We start from the raw sequence: 26,249 nt of genomic DNA on the forward strand, positions 1-26,249 counted from the left end.
TTACCAAATGGCACAAAAATACTTCCATTTATATTTTGTATCTTAAAAATGTAGTTTAAAAGTAAGACGGTAAGAGACACTTTTTTAACAAAAAGTACCATATATTCATATGAAACGGAGGAGTGTGTATTAAGTTAGTTTATAATATTTTGTCAGTACAGCATATACTTAAAATTCAAGTTGCTTTCAACCTGCTCAAGATAAAATAATTTAATCCAATTTCATAATGTAAATCATTTTTGTTGCCATATTTTATTTGAAGAAGTAATAAAATTTTTAGCTCAAATTTGAATGTTATGTGCTAATCATGGCAAGCCAACATTTACATTTGTTTTTTACAATAAATTTCTTTTAAAATATACTTTCTATTTTTCTGTACTGACATGCAATAAATTTATACATTAAAAGTTTGATTAATGTCTTAAAATAGTTTGTATTCGGTTTTTAAAAATATTTTCTATTAACCTAAGTTATATGGTAGGGCATTAAAGTTTTCTTAATGGTTAAATAAAATTCAGAATGTATACTGAAATTAATGAATTTTTATTCTAATGATGGTGTGGATAGAAAATAGAAGTTTATGTTCTCTTTTCTCATATTATCCTCTCGCATCCATTTAATTTAAGCTAATATTCATTATTTTCTACATATGAGTTGCTGGTGAATGAATAGGCCCAAAACATTTGCTTAATCTAGTAGGGAATAAATGTTCTTCGTTATGTGGCCTTCGGATTTCATCAAATGTCTTTTCATGAAATTCTTAGGTCTTCATCCCACCCTCACCCCCATTAGTATTGAGTTAAAGGCTTGGGAAGATTTGCAGAAGGCCTGATATTCTTTCAACGTTTAGGGGTTTGTACCTTGCTTTCTTTGTGTGTGGGTGTGTGTATCAGTCTTCTTTTTTTTTCTTCTTAATCCCTTAACCTTTTTCACCCAGGCCAGCAACCCCCTCCCCACCCCTGCACCCGCACCCCTTCAGCTGTCAGCCTGTTCTCTATATAGAGTCTGTAGCTTCCTCTCCTAACAAGAAACTGGTACGTGAATAGTGGCATGTTAGGAAGTGTATGACAAACTTTAAGTAGCCCACCTGCAAATAGAGGTGAAGAATTCATTTCCTGGAGACCCTCTTTCCATGGGTAAATCTGGTGGGAAGTAGGATCTCTCATGTACTTCCCTGAAAGATCACCAACCTAAATCCCAAGATGAAGCAGTTTGTAGAACTATTTCTTATTTTCAGAAGATAATTTCACATTCCTATTTCACTCCAATTGTTGCTTTACAATCTTACATCTTAAAGTTCACAAACAATTGGATCTGGTTAGAGAATATAACTCCTATCTTATTAAGGGAAGGGAGGGAAAATACTTTTTTTTTTTTTAATACCTGCAAGTGTAAGTCCCAAGTGTAGAATGTAGTGTCAGTGAGCCCTCACAACAAACCTTGTGAGTAATTTTCAGTCCCATCCTCTCTAATAAAAGAGAAAAATGGTAATTGGCTTACGACGATACCCTTTTCATTGGCTAATCAGGGCTATATGCAAATTAACTGCCAACTAAGATTGGCAGTTAACTGCCAACTAAGATTGGCAGTTAACTGCCAACAAGATGGCGGTTAATTTGCATATGTAGGCACAATGCAGGGAGGCGAAAGGGAAAGCAGGAAGAAGCCCCCTGCCACTGACAGTGATCGGAAACCCAGGGGGGAGCTAAGAGCTGGGGGGCAGGGCAAAGGCGGCCCTGGGGCCGCCTTTGCCCTGCCCCCCAGCCATGATCGGAGAATCAGGCGCCTTTGCCGCCCTGGCCAGTGATAGCAGGAAGTAGGGGTGAAGCCAGCGATGGGAGCTGGGCATGGTCGAAGCTGGCAGTCCCGGGAGCTAGGGGTCCCTTGCCTGGGCCTAAAGCAGAGCCCACGATTGCGGGGCTGCTGCAGCTGTGGGTCCCCGCTGCCCGGGCCGGACGCCTAGGCCAGAGGCGTTAGGCCTGGGCAGGGGCGGAGCCTGCAACCGCAGGGAGCTGGGGGTACCCTGCCCAGGCCTGACACCTCTGCCAGAGGCCTCAGGCCTGGTCAAGGGGCCGATCCGGTGATTGGTGATTGGAGGGTGATGAGGGTCAACTCCTCTGGCCGAGGCATCAGGCCTGGGTGGGGGGCGGAGCCGGGGATTGGGGGGATATGATGGTCCCCTTGCCCAGGCCTGAAGCCTGGGTCAGAGGCGTCAGGCTTGGGCGGGGGGTGGAGCAAGCGATCAGAGGGAGATGTGGGTCCCCTGCCCAGGCATGATTCCTGGGCCAGAGGCCTCAGGCCTGGGCGGGGGCCAGAGCCAGTGATCAGGGGGACATGGGGGTCCCCTGTCCAAGCCTGACACCTCTGGCGGAGGCGTCAGACCTGGGCAAGGGGCCGATCCTGCGATTGGAGGGTGATGGGGGTCAACGCCTGAGGGCTCCCAGTATGTGAGAGGGGGCAGGCTGGGCTGAGGGACACTCCCCTCCCCACACACACACCCAGTGCACGAATTTTGTGCACCGGGCCCCTAGTTTTATAATAAAACTAGAGGCCCACTGCATGAAGATTTGTGCAAGAGTAGGCCTTCTTTCCCCCGGCTGCTGGCACTGGCTTCCCTCTGGCACCCCAGACCCGGGCTGCTTCCCTCCAGCCCTAGCTTCATCAGGAAGGATGTCCAGAAGGATGTTGGTCTAATTAGCGTATTATCCTTTTATTACTATAGAAGGCTTCAAGTGGTTCAGTAACAGGCTCAAGATTACCTGGAATGGAGCCATAATTTGAATCTGTCTCTGGTTCTATATACACTGAGTGGCCAGATTATTATGATCACCTGACGTTTGTAGGCAAGGGAGGGCAGTTGGGGGCAACCAGGCTGGCAAGGGAGGATAGTTGGGGGCAATCGGGCTGGCAGGGGAGGGCAGTTGGGGGCAACCAGAGCGGCAGGGGAGTGCAGTTGGGGGCGACCAGGGCAGCAGGGGAGGGCAGTTGGGAGCAATTGGGCCAGCAGGGGAGCAGTTAGGCATCGATCAGGCTGGCAGGGGAGGCTTAGGGGGTGATCAGGCAGGCATGCAGGTGAGCAGTTGGGAGCCAGCAGTCCCGGATTGTGAGAGGAATGTCCACATGTAGGAAAATGTAGGAATTTAGGATCAGGCCTAAACCGGCAGTCGGACATCCCCCAAGGGGTCCCAGATTGGAGAGGGTGCAGGCTGGTCTGAGGGACATCCCCTTCCCCCAGTGCGCACATTTTTTAGGCAAATTAGAGGTGGTCATAATAATCTGGCCACTCAGTGTACATTGCCTCATTGTGTCAAACAGTTTGACAGTTCTTATTCATATGGTAATAGATTTAAGATGTTGAAATTGAATTAAAAGTAGACTAGTTCTTCAGGAACATTCCTAACAAGTGGACTATGAATAAAAATATTAGGAATATTACACAATCAACTAATTCTTTTCAGAGTAAATATATGTTCCTGTAGGAAAATCTATAAGTTAATAGGACTTCTCCTACTCTTTCCTTAGCCTTTTATAGATAACCAAGTCTCAAAACATCTGGGAGTCATCTTCCTCATAAAATGAAACATACTTTTGGAACTGATTTTGCTATTTCTTTTTCCAGTATGATTTATTTTCCCAACCTTTGTACTACTATCATGCCAGTCCCTGAAATTATTTTATAATAGCTAACATTTTTATTGAGTGCTTGTAATGTGCCAACTATTGTTCTGACTTCTTTTTGTCATTCTTGATAACTGAATAGGCTGAACTGGTTTCTAACTTCACTGATCCCACTCCTTGATCTTTGTCCTGTTCTAATTTGCCAGAAAAACTTCACACCTTTTCCTACTGAAGGGCATTTAGTAACTGCATTTCTCATTAGATCAAAATCAGACTTCTTGGTCGATAGGGTCCTTCACAAATTAAACTTGTTATAAAAGGTATCTACTTTTTCTCTTTTATGTATCAAACTCATTCCTCTTCTACTAGTATGTGTTTACTCATGCCCGGTGCTTTAACCTCTAAATCGAATAGCCTCTCACCTCACTAGACTCCTGAGCCATGACCCAAATTCATGGTAGCTCCAGCAAGTTTCTCCCCTTTCTGAATACCTATTGCCTTCACTACATTTTGTTCTTTGATCTTTGACTATATTCTATTCAATTCCTTATTACACACTGTCTTATTTCCCTTTTGTGTGTCTTACTACTTCAGTAAACCAAGATCTGGCAGACTGTCAAGGTTCTCTTCTCCCACAGCACCTGACATGGTGCTAAGCACCTCATAGTGCTAAATATATTTTCTGTATAGAACAGGCCCACCAATTAAAGCCCTCATTCAAACATTTCCTTCTTTCAGAAGGAAAAAGGTGCACAAAGGCAATTACTGTAATATTTTGTATTTCTTGAAGTTGGAGACCTAGAATAACAACAAACTTGGAAGGGTAATTAAACACACACACAAAACCAATGATTAAAGTGGAAAGATCAGAAGTTACCCATGTGATGAAATTACTGTTCAGTATTAAAGGGGGGGAGGGCAATAATTATTCAGGACATATGCCAATTGGGGGATCTAAACCTTAGCATATCTCAATAGAGGAGCCTTGAACTCATACCTCTGAACCGTGTCCAGCAGGGCCAGGGGTGAACCTGAGGAGGGGTGGTGATGGATTAAAGAAAACACGAGAATACAGGTGGGGCCAGGTAGGATCACTGTGCCTGGATGAGGAAACAGTGACACAGCCTGTAAGCCCAAGCTTTATTTTATAGTCAGATCACACAAAGCAAAACAAGGGCAAGATGTTTACAATGTTCTTGTGAATTTCAAATCTGCTTCTTTCCTGTTGTTGCCATTCTCTGAACTCTATCAAGCCTTGTTTTGGCAGCACTTGCAATACCCCCTGCAGCCCACATTCCTTAGCTACCTAGGACTGCATGGCTAGACTATAAGGTCAAGCTTACAACCATAGCCTTTGGCTATAATTTGGCTATTATAAGCTGGGACTTGTGTGTGGCTTTGCTACAAGTCAGTCTGAGGCTTGAACCTGTCCAAATGCTATAGCTGCTCTCCACATACCTCAAAGTGTATGTCCTGGGAATAAAGGTCATGAAAATGCCAACAAGTCACATTAACTTAAGTGCCTGTGACATCTCATTGGTTTAAAAATAACAAGGATAATGATTATATATATATGTATATTGACATATATATATATTTAAAGGGACTTACAGGTACACATGGAAAAAAATATAATGAAGAAATAGAAATTGAGTTCTGGCCTGTGTTGCTCAGTGGTAGAGCATCAGCCCACACAGGAAAGGGTCATGGGTTTGATTCCCAGTAAAGGACACTTACCTGGTTTCCCAGCTTGGTAGTAGTGCATGTGGGAGACAACCAATTGATGTGTCCCCCTCACATCAATGTTTCTCTCCCCCTCTCTCTCCGTTCCACTCTAAAAAGCAATGGAAAAAATATACTCAGGTGAGGATTAAAAAAAAAAAAGTTGGGACATAATCACTATCATCCATAGTATATGTCCCACAGCAAGGGGTTCTTTGGCCTTCCATTAATGTGCCCTTCTGACATTCTGGTTCTTCTTGTCTTACCCTATACCAGTTCAACTAATTATTGCTAAGCTAATGATCTCATCTGATCTCTGTGCTCTTTGCTTGACTCTTTTAAGAGTATTTTCACTTTTGTGTCTTTGCTCAGCTTACGCTTAGTTTGGAAGTTACAGATATTACCTATCTATTTACAGTCAATTGATTGTTGACAAGACAATTCATTATTGAAAGGATGGTCTTTTCAACAAGTGGCATGTGTCAACTGAATATCCACATGCACATGAATGAATTTGGATTCCTATATCACAATATAAAAATTAGTACAAAATGGAGCAAAGGCCTAGATGAAGGCATAGCTGCAAAACATAGCTTTATGACCTTGGAATAGGTAATGATTTCTTAGTTGTGATACCAAAAACACAAACGACAAAAGAAAAAATAAATTGTGCTTGCCAAAGTGTATTTTTAATTGTGCCTCAAAGAACACTATCAAGAAAATAAAAAGGCAACCTACAGTATGGTAAAAAATACTTGCAAATCACTTATCTAATAAGGATCTTATTTCTAGAATAGAAAAAGAACACAATTCAACAATATAAAGACAACCCAATTTAAAAATTGGCAAAGCCTAGCCAGTTTGGCTCAGTGGATAGAACATAGGCCTGAGGACCGAAGGGTAATGGGTTCAATTCAGTCAAGGGCATGTACCTTGGTTGCAGGCTCCTCCCTGGCCTGGGCCCTGATCTAGGCGCATGCAGAAGGCAACCAATCGGTGTGTTTCACATCAATATTTCTCTCTGTCTTTCCCTCTCTCTCCCAATCTCTCTAAAAATCAATAGAAAAATATCCTCAGGTGAGGGTTAAAAAAAAAATGGGCAAGAATTTGAAGAGACATTCTTCAGAGAAGATATACAAGTGACCAATAAGCACATAGAAAAGATCTCAATGCCATTAGTAATAAGGGAAATGCAAATCAAAACTACATTGAGATATTCACACCACTAGGGTGCATATAATAAAACACATGGCCCAGCCGGTGTAGCTCAGTGGTTGAGCGTTGACCTATAAATCAGGAGGTCACAGTTCGATTCATGGTCAGGGCACATGCCCCTGTTTGCTGGCTTGATCCCCAGTGTAGGGCATGCAGGAGGCAGCCAATCAATGATTCTTTCTCATCATTGATATTTCTATCTATTTCTCCCTCTCCCTATCTGAAATCAATAAAAATATTTTTAAAAAATATGGGCAACAATAAGCATCAGTGAGGATGTGGAGAAATGTTGAACACATTGCTGGTGGGAATGTGAAATGGAGTAGCTACTTTGGAAAAAGTCTATCAGTTCTTAAAAATGTTTAAAATGGAGTTAGTATAAGGCATCATTTTCTGAAACACTTTTATTAACCATCTTAGCCTATAATCATGTTCTCAATATACACTTTAATTTATTGCTTCTCTGTTATGTACGATTTATTCATGAATTTAGCTCATCATCAACGATCCTCATAAGCATTGTATTACCACACCTTTTTTTTACTTAATGTCAATTCCTCTAGGTTGACAATAAAAATGGTGACAAAGTTAATTCTTACATTTTCTTTTTTTCCTTTGCTGGACACTTAGAGGTGGCAGAAACTAACATATTTATGATAAAGATAAAAGAGTAAGAAAAAGAGATGATGGTATTCACATTTAGAATTTCTGTTACTTTGCAATTTGTAGATTTGGGAATTATTACCACCCATTGGCCAAGAGCAGACCAAGACAGTTTATTATAGTACTAGAGGTCCAGTGCATGAAATTGGTGCATGGGAGGGGAGGTGTCCCCTCAGCCCAGCCTACACCCTCTTTAATCCGGGACCCCCAGGGATTGGGCCTAAACTGGCAGTCGGACATCCCTCTCACAATCCTGGACTGCTGGCTCCTAATCATTCACTTGCCTGCCTGCCTGGTCGCCCCTAACTCCCCCCCCCCCCCCCCCGCCAGCCTGGTTGCTTCTTACTGCCCCCTGCCTACCAGTCTGGTCACCCCCAACTACCCCCCCCTCCACACCGCTGGCCTGGTCGCCCCTCATGGCCCCCCCGCTGGCCTGGTTGCCCCATGCAGCCTGATGTTCAGTTGTTTGGTCATCCCTCACTAAGCCCCCCCGCCAGCCTGGTCGCCCCACGCAGCCTGCTTGTTCAGTTGTTTAGTCGTTCCTCACTAACCCCCCTGCCGGCCTGGTTGTAGGCAACTATCTTGTGAGGGTTAATTTGCACATTACCTCTTTATTATATAGGACTAGAGGCTCGGTGCACAAAAATTTGTGCACTGGGGCGGGGGGGGGGGGGAATCCCTTAGCCTAGCCTGTGCCCCTCTCACAGTCTGGGACCCCTCAGGGGATGACCATCTGCTGGCTGAGGCCTGCTCCCCAGGGGATTGGGCCTAAGATGGCAATCAGACATTCCTCTGGAAGCCCAGCAGCCTTCGGGGGATGTCCACTTGCCAGCAGGGAGCAGACCTAAGCTGCAGTCAGACATCCTTAGCGCTGCTGAGGAGGCAGGAGAGGCTCCCACCACCACCACTGTACTGGCAGCCATCAGCCTGGTTTGTGGCTGAGCAGAGCTCCTCCATGTGGGAGCTCACTGACCACCAGAGGAAAGCTCCTGTATTGAGCATCTGCCCCCTGGTGGTCAGTGTGTGTCATAGTGACCAGTCATTCCCAGTCTTTCTGCTGTTAGGGTCAACTTGCATATTACCCTTTTACTCTATAGGATAGAGGCCTGGTGCACGGGTGGGGGCCGGCTGGTTTACCCTGAATGGTGTCATAGATCAGGGTGGGGGTCCCACTTGGGTGCCTGGCCGGCCTGGATGAGGGGCTGATGGCTGTTTTCAGGCAGGCCAAGCCTGCAACTGAAGCTCCCAGTCTCTCCTTTTTTTCCTTTTTTTTAATTCTGGGATTTATTTACCTTCTGTAATTGAAACTTTGTTGTGGCTCCAGCTCTGAGGCCGGCTGGCTGAAGGCAGGTACCTGGGGTTTGTTTAGCTTCTATAATTGCAACATTGTTGCATCTGGAGCTCAGAGCTGGGCTGCTGCAGGTGGGAAACCTTGGCTTCTTCCATTGCCGGGGCAACCAACCCTCATGTTCGCTTCAGCTGCGTGGCTGCCGGCCGCCATCTTGGTTGGCAGTTAATTAGCATATACTGCTGATTAGCCAATGGGAAGCGTAGCGGAGGTATGGTTAATTACCATGTTTGTCTATTATTAGATAGGACTATAGGCCCAGTGCACAAAAATTTGTGCACTCAGGGGTAGGGGGGTCCCTCAGCCTGGCCTGTGCCCTCTCATAGTCTGGGACCCCTCGGGGGTGACCACTTGCTGGCTTAGGCCTGCTCCCCAGGGGATTGGGCCTAAGATGGCAATCAGATATCACTCTGGCAGCCCGGCAGCCCTCGGGGGATGTCCATTTGCCAATGTGAAGCAGACCTAAGCTGCAGTCAGACATCCTTAGTGCTGCTGAGGAGGTGGGAGAGGCTCCCACCACCACTGCTGTACTGGCAGCCATCAGCCTGGCTTGTGGCTGAGCAGAGCTCTCCGCTTTGAGAGCACACTGACCACCAGAGGGCAGCTCCTGCATTGAGCGTCTGCCCCCTGGTGGTCAGTGTGTGTCATAGTGGCAAGTTATTCCCAGTCCTTCTGCTGTTAGGGTCAGTTTGCATATTACCCTTTTACTATATAGGATAGAGGCCTGGTGCATGGGTGGAGGCCTGCTGGTTTGCCCTCAAGGGTGATCCGGATCAGGGTGGGGGTCCCACTTGGGTGCCTGGCCAGCCTGGATGACTGGCTGGTGGCTGTTTCCAGCTGGTCACACCCCCTTCAGTGTGGGGGTCCCCACTGGGGTGCCTGGCCAGCCTGGATGAGGGGCTGAGGGCTGTTTTCAGGCAGGCCAAGCCTGAAACCGAAGCTCCCAGCCTCTTTTTTTTTTTTTTATTTTTATTCTGGGATTTATTTACCTTCTATAGCTGTCACTGAGCTGAGAGCCTGCTCCAGCTCTGAGGCCGTTGTTGGCTGAAAGCAGGTATCTGGATTTGTTTAGCTTCTAGAATTGAAACTCTGTTGCCATCACTGGTCAGTCTAAGCTCTGAGGCCCCACTGGCTGAAAGCAGGTACCTGGGGATTGTTTAGCTTCTATAATTGCAACATTGTTGCATGCGGAGCTTGGAGCTCTGAGCTGAGCACAGCTGTGGGGAACCTTGGCTTCCTCCATCACTAGAGCAAGCAAGCCTCCTGTTTGCTTCAGCTGCGTGGCTGCCAGCTGCCATCTTTGTTGGCAGTTAATTTGCATATCTTGCTGATTAGCCAATGGGAAGGGTAGCGAAGTTACGGTTAACTACCATGTTTCTCTATTATAGATAGGCCTAGAGGCCCGGTGCACAAAAATTTGTGCACTCGAGGGTAGGGGGTCCCTCAGCCCGGCCTGTGCCCTTTTGCAGTCTGGGACCTCTCAGGGGATGACCACCTGCTGGCTTAGGCCTGCTCCCTGGGGGATTGGGCCTAAGATGGCAATCAGACATTCCTCTGGCAGCCTGGCAGCCCTCAGGGGTTGTCCACTTGCCGGCGGGGAGCAGGACTAAGCTGCAGTTGGACATCCTTAGGGCTGCTGAGGAGGCAGGAGAGGCTCCCACCACCACCGCTGTACTGGCAGCCATCAGCCTGGTTTGTGGCTGAACAGAGCTTCCCCCAGTGAGAGCACACTGACCACCAGAGGGCAGCTCCTACATTGAGCGTCTGCCCCTGGTGGTCATTGTGTGTCATAGTGACCAGTCATTCACAGTCTTTCTGTTGTTAGGGTCAGTTTGCATATTACCCTTTTACTATATAGGATAGAGGCCTAGTGCATGGGAGGGGGCCGGCTGGCTTGCTCTGAAGGGTGTCCCGGATCAGAATGGGGCCCCCACTGGGGTGCCTGGCCAGCCTGGATGACGGGCTGATGGCCGTTTTCAGGCTGGCGGGTGACTGAAGCCTCCAGCCTCTTTTCTTCTTCTTTTTTTTCTTCTTCTGGGATTTATTTACCTTCTCTGGCTGTCACTGGAGCTGAGAGCCAGCTCCAGCTCTGAGGCCGTGGCTGGCTGAAAGCAGATATCTGGGTTTGTTTAGATTCTATAATTGAAACTCTGTTACCATCACTGGCGCTCTAAGCTCAGCCTGATGCCGGCTGAAAGCAGGTTTCTGGAGTTTGTTTAGCTTCTATAATTGCAACATTGTTGCATCCGGAGCTCAGAGCTGGGCTGCGACAGGTGGTGAACCTTGGCTTCCACCGTCACTGGAGTAATCAAGCCTCATGTTCGCTTCAGCTGCGTGGCTGCTGGCTGCCATCTTGGTAGTTAATTTGCATATCTCGCTGATTAGCCAATGGGAAAGGTAGCAAAGTTATGGTTAATTACCATGTTTCTCTATTATTAGATAGGATTGCCTCTGCTGTTACTGTATCAGCATAGAGGGAGAGGCTATTTACAATGCCCTTATTATTCTGTTTCATTGATTTCTCTATCTTCATTTCAATACCACCCTCTTACTTATTGAAGCTTTGCAGAAAGTTTTGCAACCATTTAATGTAAATCTGTAACATTTATTTATATATTTTTGCAACATTTTTTTTTCAAGATTTTTTTGACTATCCTAATTCGTTGGATTTCCCTGCAAGTACCAAAACCAGAATGCTACTTTCTTGGAAAAGCCTAGAAATTAATGGACTATCAATCTGGGTTGAATTAATATCTTAAAAATATCTTGAGGCTTTCTTTAACTTCTCTCAACATTCTTTTTAACTTTCAGTTTATTTTCAAATATTATTATACCTCTTACATAAAATTTAAGAACTTTTATGTTATATTTATGTTTTCCCCTTCTTGCCTGTATGCTATTTTTGTTATTTATTTTGCTTCTATATACTATGTTATTCTCACACCAAAAACTCATACACAGATGCATTAATATAAGAACAAATCATGGCCGAATAAAAAAGTTGCTCTTTTACACCAACTTAGTGTTATCATTTTACTTTTTAGAAAAAGGGTTGTCAAGTACATTGATAAAACACTGATGTGCCACCTCCAACAGTTACTTTCCTCAGAACTTGTAAATAGAAAAAACAGGGATTAATCTTTTATTCCTTTTGGGAGAGTTAACAAAATTTTTTATACATACACAGATGTTGAAATAATAATAAAATGGATAACCATTCATTTTTGGTTATTTAGATTCAGAATTTGCTTCTGTTTTTCTCCATATTTGCTTCACCTTTCTGTCAATTGCTTAGATCTATCATATATGTATTCTTTTTTTGTTGTTGAATAATTTCCAGTAGCTTGCAGGTATAGGATCACTTTACCTCTCAAGAAAAATGGCATGCTAAGGTTATGTAGGGATATCTCAGTTGCAGGAGGTTTCCCAAGAGGCATGAAGCTTAGACCTGCCTCTTTGGCTTGCCTCCCTTGAGGCTAGCCCCCCTCAAGTCTCAGCTCTTTCTAACCAGTCTTGAGGCGGCCTCCTTTGCCAGTTCTTGGTTAAAAGTCTCCTCTTCAGATAATATTCATTTGGTAATTCAGGGTCACTGTTCCCCAATTTTTATTTCCAGTTCAGTTCAGAATAGATCTATCTACCTATTCTGCTGCCATCTTATACCTCTGCTATTTGATTTGACATGTTATCTTAGCTTAATTGTTAACTGATAAACAATAATGAAAATTTCACATGAATTTTGGGCACTGCATCATGACTGTTTTTGCTGAGTGTGGAAACACCACCATGGGGCTGGATTGTGTTTTATTTTTGAAACCATTTGAAATCCATTATTCACTTTCAAATATGTAAACAGCTGTAGCTGTGAGATAACAGATTATGCCTTTGCTTAAAATTCTGGGTATCACTCTCTCTCTCTTTTAACACTAGTAGCAGAACAAACAGGCTTATGTTTAACAGAGGAATAGACAAAAGTCAGCAAGTTCATTTTAAATTAAATAAATTCAGGAGTAATTAACAATAAGTATAATTGATGAATTCTTACTAATCTGTGAGACATGTTTTATGACTTCCCACAATTATCTAATACAGCTTTTATAAATTTTTGTATAAAATTATATTTCTGTTGAGCAACAAGACTTGGTAATAAAACAATTTGCAAACAAGAAAGTAGATTTATATTTGAGTAGCACAGAAAACAATAAAGTATTCACTGGTTCTAAAGAGAGGACTAAACATAAAATTTAATCTTTTAAAAAATATATTTAATTGACTTCTGAGAGAAAGAGAGAGGGAGAGATAAAAATAGCAATGATGAGAGAGAATAATTGATTGGCTGCCTCCTACACTCCCCACATTGGGGATTGAGCCCACAACCCAAGCATGTGCCCTGATTGGGAATCAAACCATGATCTGCTGGTTCATAGGTCAATGCTCAACCACTGAGCCATGCTAGCTGGACTGGAATTTAATCTTAAGTGAGATTTTATGTTCTTTTTTACTGTTTTCTCCAGCATGGATAGATTCTTAGCAGTAAGATTGGTGATTTGAAGTATGTATGTTTTCAGTGTTATTAGGTATTGTCAGATTGTTTTTAAAAACAACTTTATTATTTTACATTTTTGAAAATGTGTCCTGTGCTCACATCCTAACTAACAATTAATCATCAATGCTTATCTTCATCAGTTTTCCTTTTTTTCATTTTCTGTACTATTTTGGCTTATTTTATTCTTTTTCTAATTTCTTCACATGAGCATTTGATTCTTTTGAATATCATTGTATTTTGACTATAGCTTTGTTTTCAATACTATAATTTTATGAATGAGTATTACTTTTGCTGTTTTAGTATAAATTGTTTTCATTCTGATCACTTTGTAGTTATTTCTAACTTCAGTTTTGCATACCTCCTTGATTTAAACTTTACCTGTGTATCTTTTTTTTTTTTTAAATATATTTTATTGATTTTTTACAGAGAGGAAGGGAGAGAGATAGAGAGTTAGAAACATCGATGAGAGAGAATCATCGATCAGCTGCCTCCTGCACATCTCCTACTGGGGATATGCCCGCAACCCAGGTACATGCCCTTGACCGGAATCGAACCTGGGACCTCTCAGTCCGCAGGCCGACGCTCTATCCACTGAGCCAAACTGGTTTCGGCTACCTGTGTATCTTTACATTATCAAGTAATCTACTCTTTGATCAACTTTTGTAAATATTTCTATTTTTATTAAATTATAATCAGTGAGTGGGATATTTCAATTATCTGTTGCTATGTAATAAACCACCCTAATTTTGTGTCTTATAACTGTGATGATTTTATTATTTTTGTGATTCTGTGGATTTTCTGAGTGGTTCTTTTATAAGTTCCACCTCAGTTCACTCATGTGGTACATGCCTCTGGCAGCCAGGCTGGGCTGGGAGGTTCAAGAGGGCCTCGCTCACATGTCTGGCAGACGATGCTGGCTCTTGGCTGGGACATTCTGGTGCTTCTCCATGTGTCTTCTCATCCCCAAGTAGGCTAGGCAGACTTTCTTATATGGTAGTCTCAGGGACGCAGTCCAAGAGAGTGAAAGCTGAAACTGGGTCACATCTGCCATATCTTACTGGTCAAAGCAACTCTCAAAGTCAACTCAGATAGAGTGGACCAGGAAATAGAGGAGTCCTATGATAGGCAGAGCTACAGTCACATTGCAAAGTCACAAACCCCCAGCAGAGGGCTTGTACCTGCAGGGAAACTTGCAGTTTACTGATGAGGCATTAAAGGAGACTTTCTTTCCCTCTTCTCGCCTTATATTGTCCCAGTCTGAAGGACAGAAGGAGGAACTCTACCCATCTAGTTCCTTTGTGGGCTCTCAGAGGTCAAGGAAACTTGGCAAATTCATATGGAGCTCATGATAACTACCCCTGGAGTTCATATATTTCTGCTTACCCATTCATTCCAAGATCCACTCAGACTCCAGTCTCATATACAATACTGTAAATTCTTACTTTTGGGGGAAAAGCCTCACATCATTTTTCTCTGTGTAGGGCCAATTAGAACCAAGGTCTCACTAACATCTAGCCTAGCTAGTCTCTAGGCTCTCGGCTCCCTGCAGTTTAGCTCAGGAAAGATAGATAGCTTAAAAAGTTGGTAGGAAGGAGAAGAAAGATTCACTTAAGTTGCATTTTTCTCAAAATACCCTAGTCCTCCCTTGGTTTGTCTTTTCTTTGATTTACTCCTTACAAGGAGACTCCTAATTCTGATTTCATATTTCCTTTTTGAAAGAAGGGACTGAATTTATCTGGGTCCACATAGAAAAGGCAGGTCCATTAACTACATCTCCACATAATAGCACTTTTAGAGATGTTTTCTTAAGTTTCCTAACACTACTAAATAACTGAAGTTATCAAAAAATAACTCTATAGAACTGAGAATAAGACTTTTCTTAAATGAATTAGTTTTTCTAGCAATGCATGCTGACCTTTTCTTTTTACATTGTAGTTTTTAAAAGGACATTTGGAAAAATGCTAAAAGAACATTCAAAACTGTTGTGTGCAAAGTTCTTTAGTTGTAGGAATATAAATATTCTCAATCTAGCAGAATTAGGATGTCTTTGGGTGCATTAACCAACTTGGCTTAAAGAATAAGGAAAAAGTATTACTTAGTATAAGAAGTCCCCGGCCCTGACTGGGTGGCTTGGTTGCTTGGAGTGTTGTCCATACACCACAAGGTTGCTGGTTTGATTCCTGGCCAGGGCATATACCTAGGTTGTGGGTTCCACCTCCAGTCATGATGCCTATGGGAGGCAACCAATTGATGTTTCTCTCTCACATTGATGTTTCTCTCTCTCTAAAATCAATAAAACAGATCCTCAGGTGAGGATTAAAAAAAACAAAGAAGTTGGCCCCAAATAAGAGAACATGATTAAGTCAACAACAGCACAGTGGTGCTATTAAAGACCCAGATTTCTTCTCTGATCTTGCTCTCTTGCCCTCAGACTGGCAGCCAGGACTTCACAGCAGTAGGTTTGGCAGCCAGCACTGTTCTAGGTTGTTATATGCAGATATGTGACAGAACAAGAAGAGTGTCTTTTTCTTGCGTTTCTCTTAAAAAATGATGCACTCTTTTTCATGAGCCTCCTTTTAACATTGATGTATCTAATGGACCTGCATTTTCTATGTGAACCCAGAATAAATCCAGCCACCCTTTTCAAAAAGGAAAAATAACAATACCTGATTGTTAAAAACCTCTCATTTGTTTACTCTTAGCTATAAGTAGCCACTGGATGGAGCCACTAGGTCTGCATTGCAATGAATAGGATTGAAGTATGCAATTGGTCAGCATCACACAAAGATGGATATTGAAACAAAATCAGTTTCTAGATCTTGAGCAGGAAATAATCTGTTAAGATGGTGACAAAAAATTGGGTGTACAGACATGTCTGACTTCAGAGTCTGCACTCCTAACTCCTAACTCCTAACTACTTACATTCAATAAACGAAATTTCAAATAAATCATTAAAAACACATGATATAATATACAGATGATGTATTATAGAATTGCATATCTGAAATTTGCATAATTTTATTAACCAATGTCACCCCAATAAATTCAAGTAAAAAGAGGAAATGCCAAAAAATATGTTTCAAAACTAAACTCTGCTTTATTAATTTCTAAAGGTAAAGAGAATTTCACAAGTAATATTTCCTGCATGGGTAGGATTACTTTATCATTTCTCCCAACATCTTTGAGGTGGTCGAATCTAACCAGGTTTTATACTAGCGCTAGAGGCCAGGTGCACGAAATTCGTGCACAGGGGGTGGGAGGGTCAGGTCCCCTCAGTCCAACCTGCACCCTCTCCAATCTGGGACCCCTCGGGAGATGTCCCACTGCCAGTTTAGGCCCGATCCCTGCGATGAATAGGATTGAAGTATGGGATCGGGCCTAAACTGGCAGTCAGACATCCCTCTCACAATTCTGGACTGCTGGCTCCTAAGCACTCACCTGCCTGCCTGCCTAGTTGCCTCTAACTGTCCCTCCTGCCAGCCTGGTCACCCTATCTGCCCCTCTGCTGACCTGGTTGCCCCCAACTGTGCCCCCCGGCCTAGTTGCCCTTCACTGCCCCCCCCCCCAACCGCTGGCCTGGTTGCCTCTTACTGCCTCCCCCCCGCTGGCCTGGTGACCCCCAACCACCCCCCCTTGCCAGCCTGGCCACCCCAAACTGCCCCCCCTCGCTGGCCTGGTCGCCCCCAAATGCCCCCCTGCTGGCCTGGTCAACCCTCACAGCCCCCCCCCCCCCCCTGCTGGCCTGGTCGCCCCACACAGCTTGCTTGTTCAGTCGTTTGGTCATCCCTCACTAACCCCCCCTTCCGGCCTGGTTGTAGGCAGCCATCTTGTGAAGGTGTGACAGTCAATTTGCATATTACCTATTTATTATATAGGATGAGTGTCCTTGTGTGTCAATGTGTATTCTATAGGCTGTTCATTCATGTATATAAAATAGGTAGATGATCGCATTGACTGGCACATATTCACCTTAATGTTAATGAAAATATTCTTATATAATTATTATAAATGTAAAGAATGACACAATAAATTGCACACTAATTGAAAATAGCATTGATTACACGGAAATTTATTTAAAATAAACTTAAATAAAGACTAACATTCAAGAGCATTAAATTTGAAAGCAGCTGTACAACAAATTGAGAACATATTTATGAATGGAAATGAAGTTCTTACTAAAGTGCCTTTTTTCCAACAATGACAAAAATTAAGCTCCAGCAAATGCATTCACACTTCTCTTTTTAATATGTCTATTAAGAAAGAAATCAGCCTTGCCACTGACATTATTTTTTGTACAGGAAATGACCAGAGTTGTATAATTTTAAAAGCATATGCTTATTTTGCAGTTAAGTTTACAAATGGTTAGCATTTAGCCTTCAAAATCAAGTTTCATTGTAACTATAATAACCATTGATTGCATATCTATTTCTAGAAGACAACAACATGATTTTTTTTTTCTGAAATGAAACTATTTTTTATATTCTGAGTACTTTAGAAGCCATTTTTACCCAGATCTGTTTTTAGGTTCTTCTGCTTATCTAGAAAAACTGTCTCTGTGCTTGAGTGATACAACTCTTATGAAAGGCAACCTTTTCCTCAAAGAAAGGGGTTTACAAGGGATTTCCCCAAACCGCTAGTTCTTCCTAGTATTATTAAGCCAGAAGTTAAACTTCTTAAATATTGGTGAAGTTGTCAGTATAAGAAGCAAGCATTCAAAGAGTGGATGTTTATTTTTTGCTGAGGTTTAGTGCCTTGGATAACTTAAATTCTTTTCAAATGTACCCTCGCACATTCCTTACTGCCCACTCCTGGGTGAATGGGACAACCAACATGGTATCTCAATTTGTTAATTAAATTTGGGATAGCTATGTTACAGGAGAATGCTGTACATTCCAGTTGAGAAAAAGAAGTGGATAAAAAATAGCAAAATACTGACAGAGAAGTCTGTGGCTCAGGTATGGCAGCTTTTCCTCCCATGAATAAACTTGTGGTTTGGTGTATTATTCAGTAAATAAACATGCTATTTGTTTAACAGAATTTCAGTTGAATTACCATCAAACCATTTCCTCCACAGGAAACAGATCTTTAATTTATGGAATAATAACTCCCTCTTGTTCTTCTAATAAGAAATTCAAAAGCAGATGAATGCCTCTTAGTTTTCTACCTGTCTTCAGAGAAATTGTGTGATCATCATGGAGGACATGCAAACGGCACAGTCTGCTTGCCCCATGTCTGGTCAGGGGAGGCCTCCGTGCTGCCTTTTGGGGAGGAAACACTAGCTCCCGCTGTGTTCAGAGCTGCCCACTGCTTGACCGAAGGTGGGCTACATGTTGTAAAATGGCCTGCATGTGGGTGGTCAGTGGCTCCCTCTTGAGAGGGTCGGCAATGATGTTCTCTGCCCAACAGAGCAACAAAGGCAGAGGGAATTCTCTAAAGCAATTAATTATTCCCTTTCTCTTCAGAACGTTTACAACAGAATTATGGAGACCAATGGCCAGTCATCAGTGGAAGGAGGTTGACTCCCAGAAAGACGCAGTGGCTATGAGCAGGTGCTCTGAGTGAAAGAAGAGAGAGAGAGAGCAACTGATTTCTAGCACTGCCTTGAATTCTTTTATTTCTACGTTTTCGGGTAATATTAACACACACATATAATTTGAGTGAGTTTCAGTTACTTTCAGTCAGAAGGCTTTAATATAATTCCCAAACTAATGCTTTTTAAAAATTGAAACACTGTCTGATTGACATGGAAACAAGAGCTGTGACTAAAGACTTGTATTGTGTGATGTCTGACCAAAAGAGTTTGCAGTCTCTCATAGAAGACTTCCACTTGAGAGATTAGAGAACAGCACATTTGGAGGACCAAGGTAATGATTAGAATAATTTATTATTTTTGTAAAGTCATTGAAAAAGATCTTGGGACTTGTGGACACGAAGGGAACAATGATAATCCCACCAGGTAAAAATGAGTAAGTCAGCTGAAATCGCACTTATCGAGACAATGAGGAAACATGGGAGGGTAGCTCGGTGACACTCGGTAAAGGTGAAGACGTGCCTACTCTTCAGCAGCTGTTTGCTTGGGAAACTCTTGCAGACGTTTACAAGTGCTCTCTTGTGGGACTTCGTAATGTAACGTATTTCATGGAATGGGTGAATGAAAGAAGCATCTCATGTCACGACAATGGCAATGAGTAAAAATGGATGAAAAATGGAAGCATATGAAATGTAGTTTGTTCTACATTTTGGTGAACCTCACTACCAATTCCAGGGACAGTTATCATCCCACTTAACAGAGAGGTTACACTTTTGAACCCTGACTCTGGAGCCCTTACTTACCTTCACTGAAATTATTTTTGTAACTGTCTTTTTGAAGATGACGTAGACATGTGTGGTGAGATAGAGCTAATGCTTCGCAGTCTTAGCACCCAGTTGTGCCTCACCAGGCCTTGGCAAGTGCTTGGTAACTCAGTTATTGAAGTGTGAGCTCCTTACAGGATATGTAGGTGCTGGAGACAAAGCGACCAGAAACCAGAGAATGTCCAGGTAGACACACCTCAGGATGGGTGTCCTTGCCACAACACCAAGCCTAACAGTAGAGATTTGAAGCTAAAGTGACCCTGGTTTGAATAGGTCACTTGGTAAACCTGTTAGACTGGGGCAGAGGCAGCCTAGTGTGGACTAGAGCATACGGTGCTACAGGGAAAGAGCAACGAATGGTGGGACTGAGGCATTGGGAGCTGGAAGTAAGGTCAATTCTCCTTCAAGACAGGGGTACTAGAAGCTCCAGATGTGGGAACAGCAGAGGTGGGCACCTCCTCAGGGCAAGCTGTCCTGTGGGTAACTGACTTCCTAGCAGTGAGTCCCAGAGGTAAAAGATGACGCAGGCTTCCCTTTATAATGTATTCCCCCTCCTGTAAAGAACCCTCCTCAAATCTAAACAGGCGTACACATTTCAGTCACATCCTTCTTATTACTTTGCTAAGATAATAATAGAAAGATTGCTCCCCAGCGGACTCCTTTGCTCCCCTTGAGGATACTTCATTTTATTTTCTACTCGAGGGCTGTTAATAAATCACTCTCCAGCTGAGTACAGTTCAATGCTAGGGCACTTCGCTTATCTGACCTTCCCATTAATTATTTTTCTTACACCAGCAGGAACTTGCGTCTTCTTTTCTCCCTCCCCTGCAAAGCCACATGGCCCCAGCAGACCCAGTTCTCTCATCATGCCAAAGGGGGAGCTCCTTAAACACTCATGTCGCTTACAAGTTCTCTCAAACCCTAAGTTCCATAGAATCAATAGATTTAAGGGACTCGTTTGTGTCTGAATGTTTGGAGATGTCATTACAATTCTTACAAAAACTGAAAGTGAAATGAGGAAGACGGATTGAGCAATCGGCTGGAAGTGCGGATGCCAGGAAGACCTATTGCACGTAGGGGCAGAGATGCAGCCCTGTGGGGAGAAGAAATTTCAGGAGAATTCTCCTGAGGGCAAGCGCCAAGCTGGCCGCTGTAGTCAATGTAGGACATCAACAAACACAGATAACAGGAAATGACCCATTCCCCGTGGTCACTTATTCTGAAGACCCAAACCTTCAAAGTCCAAGGAGTGAAATGAATGACTCCACAGAAGGGAAGCCGGCACGCCTCTCTCCTGGTCTGAAGAGAAGAGAAGAAATGAAACTGAAGGAGTATGTCTCCATCCTCCCCCAGAAGGAAAGCCCCTCTGCCCGGCTCTCCAGAGATGGCTCGCTGCTGGCCTTGACCTTGCTGCTGGCCCTGGTGTCCTGCTGCCTCACGGTGGTGTCCTTCTGCAGAGTGGCTGCCCTGCAAGCGGAGCTGAAGAGCCTCCGGGAGGAACTGCTGGAGCACCAAGCTGAGCGGCTGCCAGGCCCTCCCCGGGCGGGAGCAGCAGCCCCCAGGGCAGCTGTGCGGGAAGCTCCAGCTGCCACCTCAGCACTGAAAGTAAGTTCGAAGCAGCCGAGCTGGGTGAGGCCGAGGCACAGTTCTCCCACGGTGCTGCCTCTCCTTCCTCAGACATCTTTGCCATAACCTGGGTGTTTTCTGCTCTTAGGGGATCTTGGCACCACCAGCGGCACAAGAAAGCAACTTCAGTCGGAGCATCAGGAGGAAGCGTGCCATTCAGGGTCCAGAAGAATCAGGTATGTCTGCGGCACGGAAGCCTTGAGGGATCAGAGATCCCAGCCCCCACAGGCGTGGAGGGTAGCACTGGTTTGGGGGAGCGAGAGGTGGACATAGCCTGGAGACTGCGAACTTTACCGTCTCCACCAGGTGTGGCTTTCCAGCAAGCCCGAGCACCGGCAGGTTCAAGAGGCTGCACAGCAGGCTCTGTCCTCCAATGAGCAGCCTGTGTGCATAGAAGTATTTGAGGAGGAACAGGGGGCACATATTTCTCATCAAATAGTTCACTCCTGTGTCAGAAGCATTGCCCATCTCTCCAGAGAAAAAAAAGCACTTCATGTTAGCGTAGAATTGGCGCTTGTCCACCTGGGTCATGGAGTTTCAGCGTCAGACAAGCATTTCCCGAGGGCACGCTGTGAAATCAAACGAAGCAGGTGTGTGTGCTTATTTTGTTTCCTGCTTAACAGAGTTTATTTTATACACACAGACACACTGATTTTAAAGCTTCTCTGCAATGCGTACATATCTGTGGTTTCTATCTTTCTTCATGTTCCACTTGTTCTATGGAAGTTTAAAGACTCCTGAAACCTAAGATTTGGTGGGGCCTCCTAAAATGCTCAGTTTTAGTTCCTTCATAAAGATGAAGAACATTTGCATCGCGTTTACTAATAACAAAATTTAGTAAACCCTTGGCATTATTTGACTTCGTATTGAGGAACATTTTTTGAGCACCTAGAATGAATGTGCCAGGCAGGGAGGTCCTAGGATAAGTATTGTCACACCTACTGTTTCCTTTCATCTTCACAGTGGCTGTGATAAACAACACGTGTCATTATTTATACATATTTGTACTTCTGAAGAGAAATGTGTGAAAGACATAGAGACTAGGTGTTCTTCACACACACACACACACACACACACACCACAATCGATGCTTTGACTGTACATTTGTTTTTCACTAAATGCCTTATTTATAAAAAATATTTTTATTTCATAAAACCATATTTTTATCTGGTTATCATATATTTGTGCTAATTATCAGAAACAATTGGGTTTAAATATTTTTAAACTAGGAAATGTATTTATACTATACTTTAACACATCAATTATTTTCGTATTTTGCATTTTATCATTTGTATTTTCTACATAATTGAAAAAAATACAGCATTCATAACATGGTATTTTTTATTCACTTATCATTATATATTAAGCATTTTCCCAATTGCTGAGTAATTCTCACACATCTATGTTAACTTATTCATTATGCAGTGATTTAACATAATCATTTCCTCCCCCCCCTTTTTTTACTATAATGGAATACACCAAAATTTTTGTGCTAATCTCTTTTGTGTATGTGGAATTATATGATCAACATAAATTCTGTAGATGGGATGTCTGATGATATTCATTTTTATCACCCTTGCTACCTTTTGCCATATTGTTTTCAAAATGAGTTATAAATGCAATTAAAATGTAGTGTACAAGTTCTCCACAGTTTTACAGCATCTTATTTTTTAAAACTTATTTTGGCTTGTTTAGTACCTGTAAAACAGTATCTCAAATTTAATTTGTTGTTTGCTTACAAATAAGAATTAAAATTTTTACACATATTTTGATAATTTCTAATTTTATCTTTTGCTAATGTTATTTATAACTTATCTCATTTGTCTCTTCTATGTTTTATAACTTTGAATAAACTCTATATTAGACATATTGTGTATCAAAATTTTGATGTAAATATTTTCACAATATTGTGCTGCTTTTTAAATCTTATACAGAGATATTGCATTTGTATATTTTAATGTGATAAACGTTTCCTTTTGATTTTCTCTCATACATCAAAGCTAAAAACATTCATTAACAACCTCTTAGTCTACTCTATTCTCTGCTGTTTTGACTTTTTTTTATAACTTAGTGTTTTAGTTTGATATTCAACTCATTAATAATTTTGGAATTTACTTTGGTAGAATATGTCATACTAGCTTTGACTTTCCCTTCTTACTATGTTTTCCTTCCAAACTGCTGCTAAATATCTCAACCAAATTTATTAGATGATATTTTTAACTTGTTTGTGATGGAAAGCTTACTTTATTGTATTAAATTCCTCATATGTAGTTGAATGCATTTGGAGACTCATTTTCATTGATTTGCTAATCTGTTTATCTGTATTAAATAAAACATTTTAAGTAAATGTATAATGTAATGAGCTTCACTATCTAGTAGGATCAGGATGCCTCAGTCATCTTTAACCTTATGTGCTAGTATTCCCTTGGTTCTACATATTAGTTTTAAAAATAAACCTTAACTTTACCATTGCAAAGAGGACATAGGCTCAGCAGACTTAAGAAGAATAGAATAAGAAATCAATAACCTCTTGAGTTTTACTCCCCAAAATATTCTCTATTAATATTTTAAAACTCCTTCCATGTACATGTTCTTACATAGTATATGTGTTTTTATGGCACAAAAAATTATATACTGATGAAAAAATGTCCTCAAATAATTTGCAATTTTTTACAAAGCTTTGAGAATAGCAGAAAATTCTAACCAAGTGAATAAAAATTACCCAGTTTTCACAGTCCAGATGTGATCATTGTTGTCATCATGTTTTGTCTCCAATTTTTATAGACCTTTAATATAGTACATGGGAGTGGGCAAAGGTAGGTTTACAGTTGTTGTATGGAAAATAATACAATAATAATAAACTATGTTTCACGTTCTCACAACTGTAAACCTACTTCACCCACCTCTGTATATAGTATATATGTGTAGTATATAGTATATATGTATATAGATATATCATGCATCTATATATAGTACATAGTATATATCTCTATATATCTTTATATCTCTCTCTGTATACTCATAACATTAATAATCTCAGATGGAAGGTTTGAAGATAAGAGGCTTAGTGACAGGTACTATATGCTATTACTTGTCAATGAAATCAGCTGGACTGTTGTTCTAGGCACTGTCCTTTTGTTTAGTACAGCTCTAAAATGAATGAATATAACCAAGAATGCTGTCTGAAACTCTGAGTTTGTTGTTGTTATTCAGTAGAATGTTCTGCAGATTGAGAAAATTCTATGCAGATTGAACCTATGCAGCTTTCCTCATTTTTTTTTGTTTCCATTCCAGTTCTGATATATTTTCAGGAAGGCTCAAAAACCTTTGGTTGTCCCTTTTACTTTCAAAGTGTTCACTTTTGTTTTTATTTATTACTTTTCTATATACACTTCGGGATCATTAACATTTTCTTGGAATTTAAAACTGAGGAGACAAATGCATTTTTACACTGTTTAATTTATATATTCAGTAATGTTTAATATCTCTATTAAATACTGAATTTAATTTCCCAATAAGACATGTGTTTTTAAGTGTAGGTTTCACTATTCTTTCCAAGTTAATTTAAAAAAGTTTTGTTGCTGTTCTGGAATCTTAGCATTTTCAAATAGCTTGTTAAACTGTTAAAAATGTACATCATTTAAAATAAATGATATAGCATTTGATCTCATGCTTGTTTGTAAACCACAGCAACATATTTATGGATTTATAGTTAACAGAATTATAATATTATTTTTATTTTTTATCTAGAACTCTGCTTTCTACATATACTTCTCAGTGACAATGTGCCATTATTTTTTAACTATGTCAAAAAAGTTCATAGCTAAATATTGCCAACTAATACACCAGAATGTTACTTATTCTTATTTTTTTATAAATCCAACATAAATCTCATCAGCCACCGCAATGTTATTGTGTGTATATACCACTTACAAGTAAATTTTAGTGTGTTGGTCTAGAAAGCCCAACCTCCCCAGCACCAGCAAGCCTAGTACTGCCTCAGTACTTGCTACAAATTACATATCATCTAGGAAAACTGTCATCTATTCATTTGTATATGTCTGTCTGTACAACTAAAGAGTAGGAAGGTATGCAGTCTGGCTCCTTTTTCTTCTCCTGTATACTTATCATGGCACTTGTATCTGTAGGTATTCTTTTAATATTTGTTGATGGATTTGGGCCTCAATTTGAAGCGAGAAAGATTGGCTTGGAATTATTTTGCTGGTGGGATTTTTCCATGTTTCACTTAGAGACCAAGTTATTAAATTTTAAACTTTCCATTTAAAGCCACTAATTAACCAAAGAATAAGCCTGACCACAAGACTAGAGTCATGGGAAAGTTGGGAACCTCTTGCCTCAGACCTTCTTGGTGCAGCAAGTAGACACCATTTGAACTGAAAACTTATGGAGAAGCTCCTATATTCAGCAACCTCTTTAACTAAAATTTTATGGATTAATGGTTTTATTTAATTTCTTTTCCTTTTTACTGAGGTATTATTTACACACTAGAGGCCTGATGCATGAAAATCGTGCAAGAGTAGGCCTTCCTTCTCCCGGCTGCCACCACTGGCTTCCCTCTGGCACCCGGGACCCGGGCTTACCTCCAGCTGCAGGCAGGCACCGGGGACCGGGGCTTCCTTCACAGCCCCGGCTTCGTCGGGAAGGTTGTCCGGAAAGCCATCCAGAAAGATGTCTGGTCTAATTAGCATATTATACTTTTAGTATTATAGATGATAAAGGGTTCATATTTCAAAAATATAGCTTGATGAGTATTTATAAACTGACAGCAGTAGATGAAGGGACCACCATCATCCCTCACTCCCACTTGCTACTACTTCCAGTCCTCCCAGGGGTAAGTGCTGCTTTTACTAAATTTTAAAATTTGCTACTTTGGCTTCAGTTTGTTTTTCTTAATTATGTTGTATTTCAAATAAAAGTCTTACTAAGTTTCATGTGTTTCATAAGATAATTTCTGATTATAGTATAACAGCAGAAATGTGGGGAAATCCAGGATCAAAGAATTGCCAAATGGCTCAGATTAACCAAAAATTCACTTTTAAACCCCATAAAGTGTATTTGGAGATATTCCTAATTTTAATTTTTAAAGTGATTGCCTTTAAAAATATTACTCATTAAAATTTCTTCACAAATGGAATCATG

The 26,249-nt window shown here is 41.6% G+C and overlaps 1 protein-coding gene across 3 annotated transcripts in view; it reads left to right on the plus strand.

The window, feature by feature from the left end:
• Positions 1–26,249, plus strand: part of TNFSF13B (TNF superfamily member 13b) — a 77,905-nt gene that overhangs the window by 27,193 nt on the left and 24,463 nt on the right. For all 3 annotated transcript variants that reach the window (XM_059685097.1, XM_059685099.1, XM_059685098.1), the window contains exons 2-3: positions 20,259–21,068; positions 21,178–21,265. In XM_059685097.1, coding sequence (XP_059541080.1) covers positions 20,718–21,068; positions 21,178–21,265 — 439 coding nt within the window. In that variant the 5' untranslated portion in view covers positions 20,259–20,717. The remainder of the gene's footprint in view (positions 1–20,258; positions 21,069–21,177; positions 21,266–26,249) is intronic.

This window comes from Myotis daubentonii, chromosome 2 (assembly GCF_963259705.1).
Source record: "Myotis daubentonii chromosome 2, mMyoDau2.1, whole genome shotgun sequence".
NCBI lineage: Eukaryota > Metazoa > Chordata > Mammalia > Chiroptera > Vespertilionidae > Myotis > Myotis daubentonii.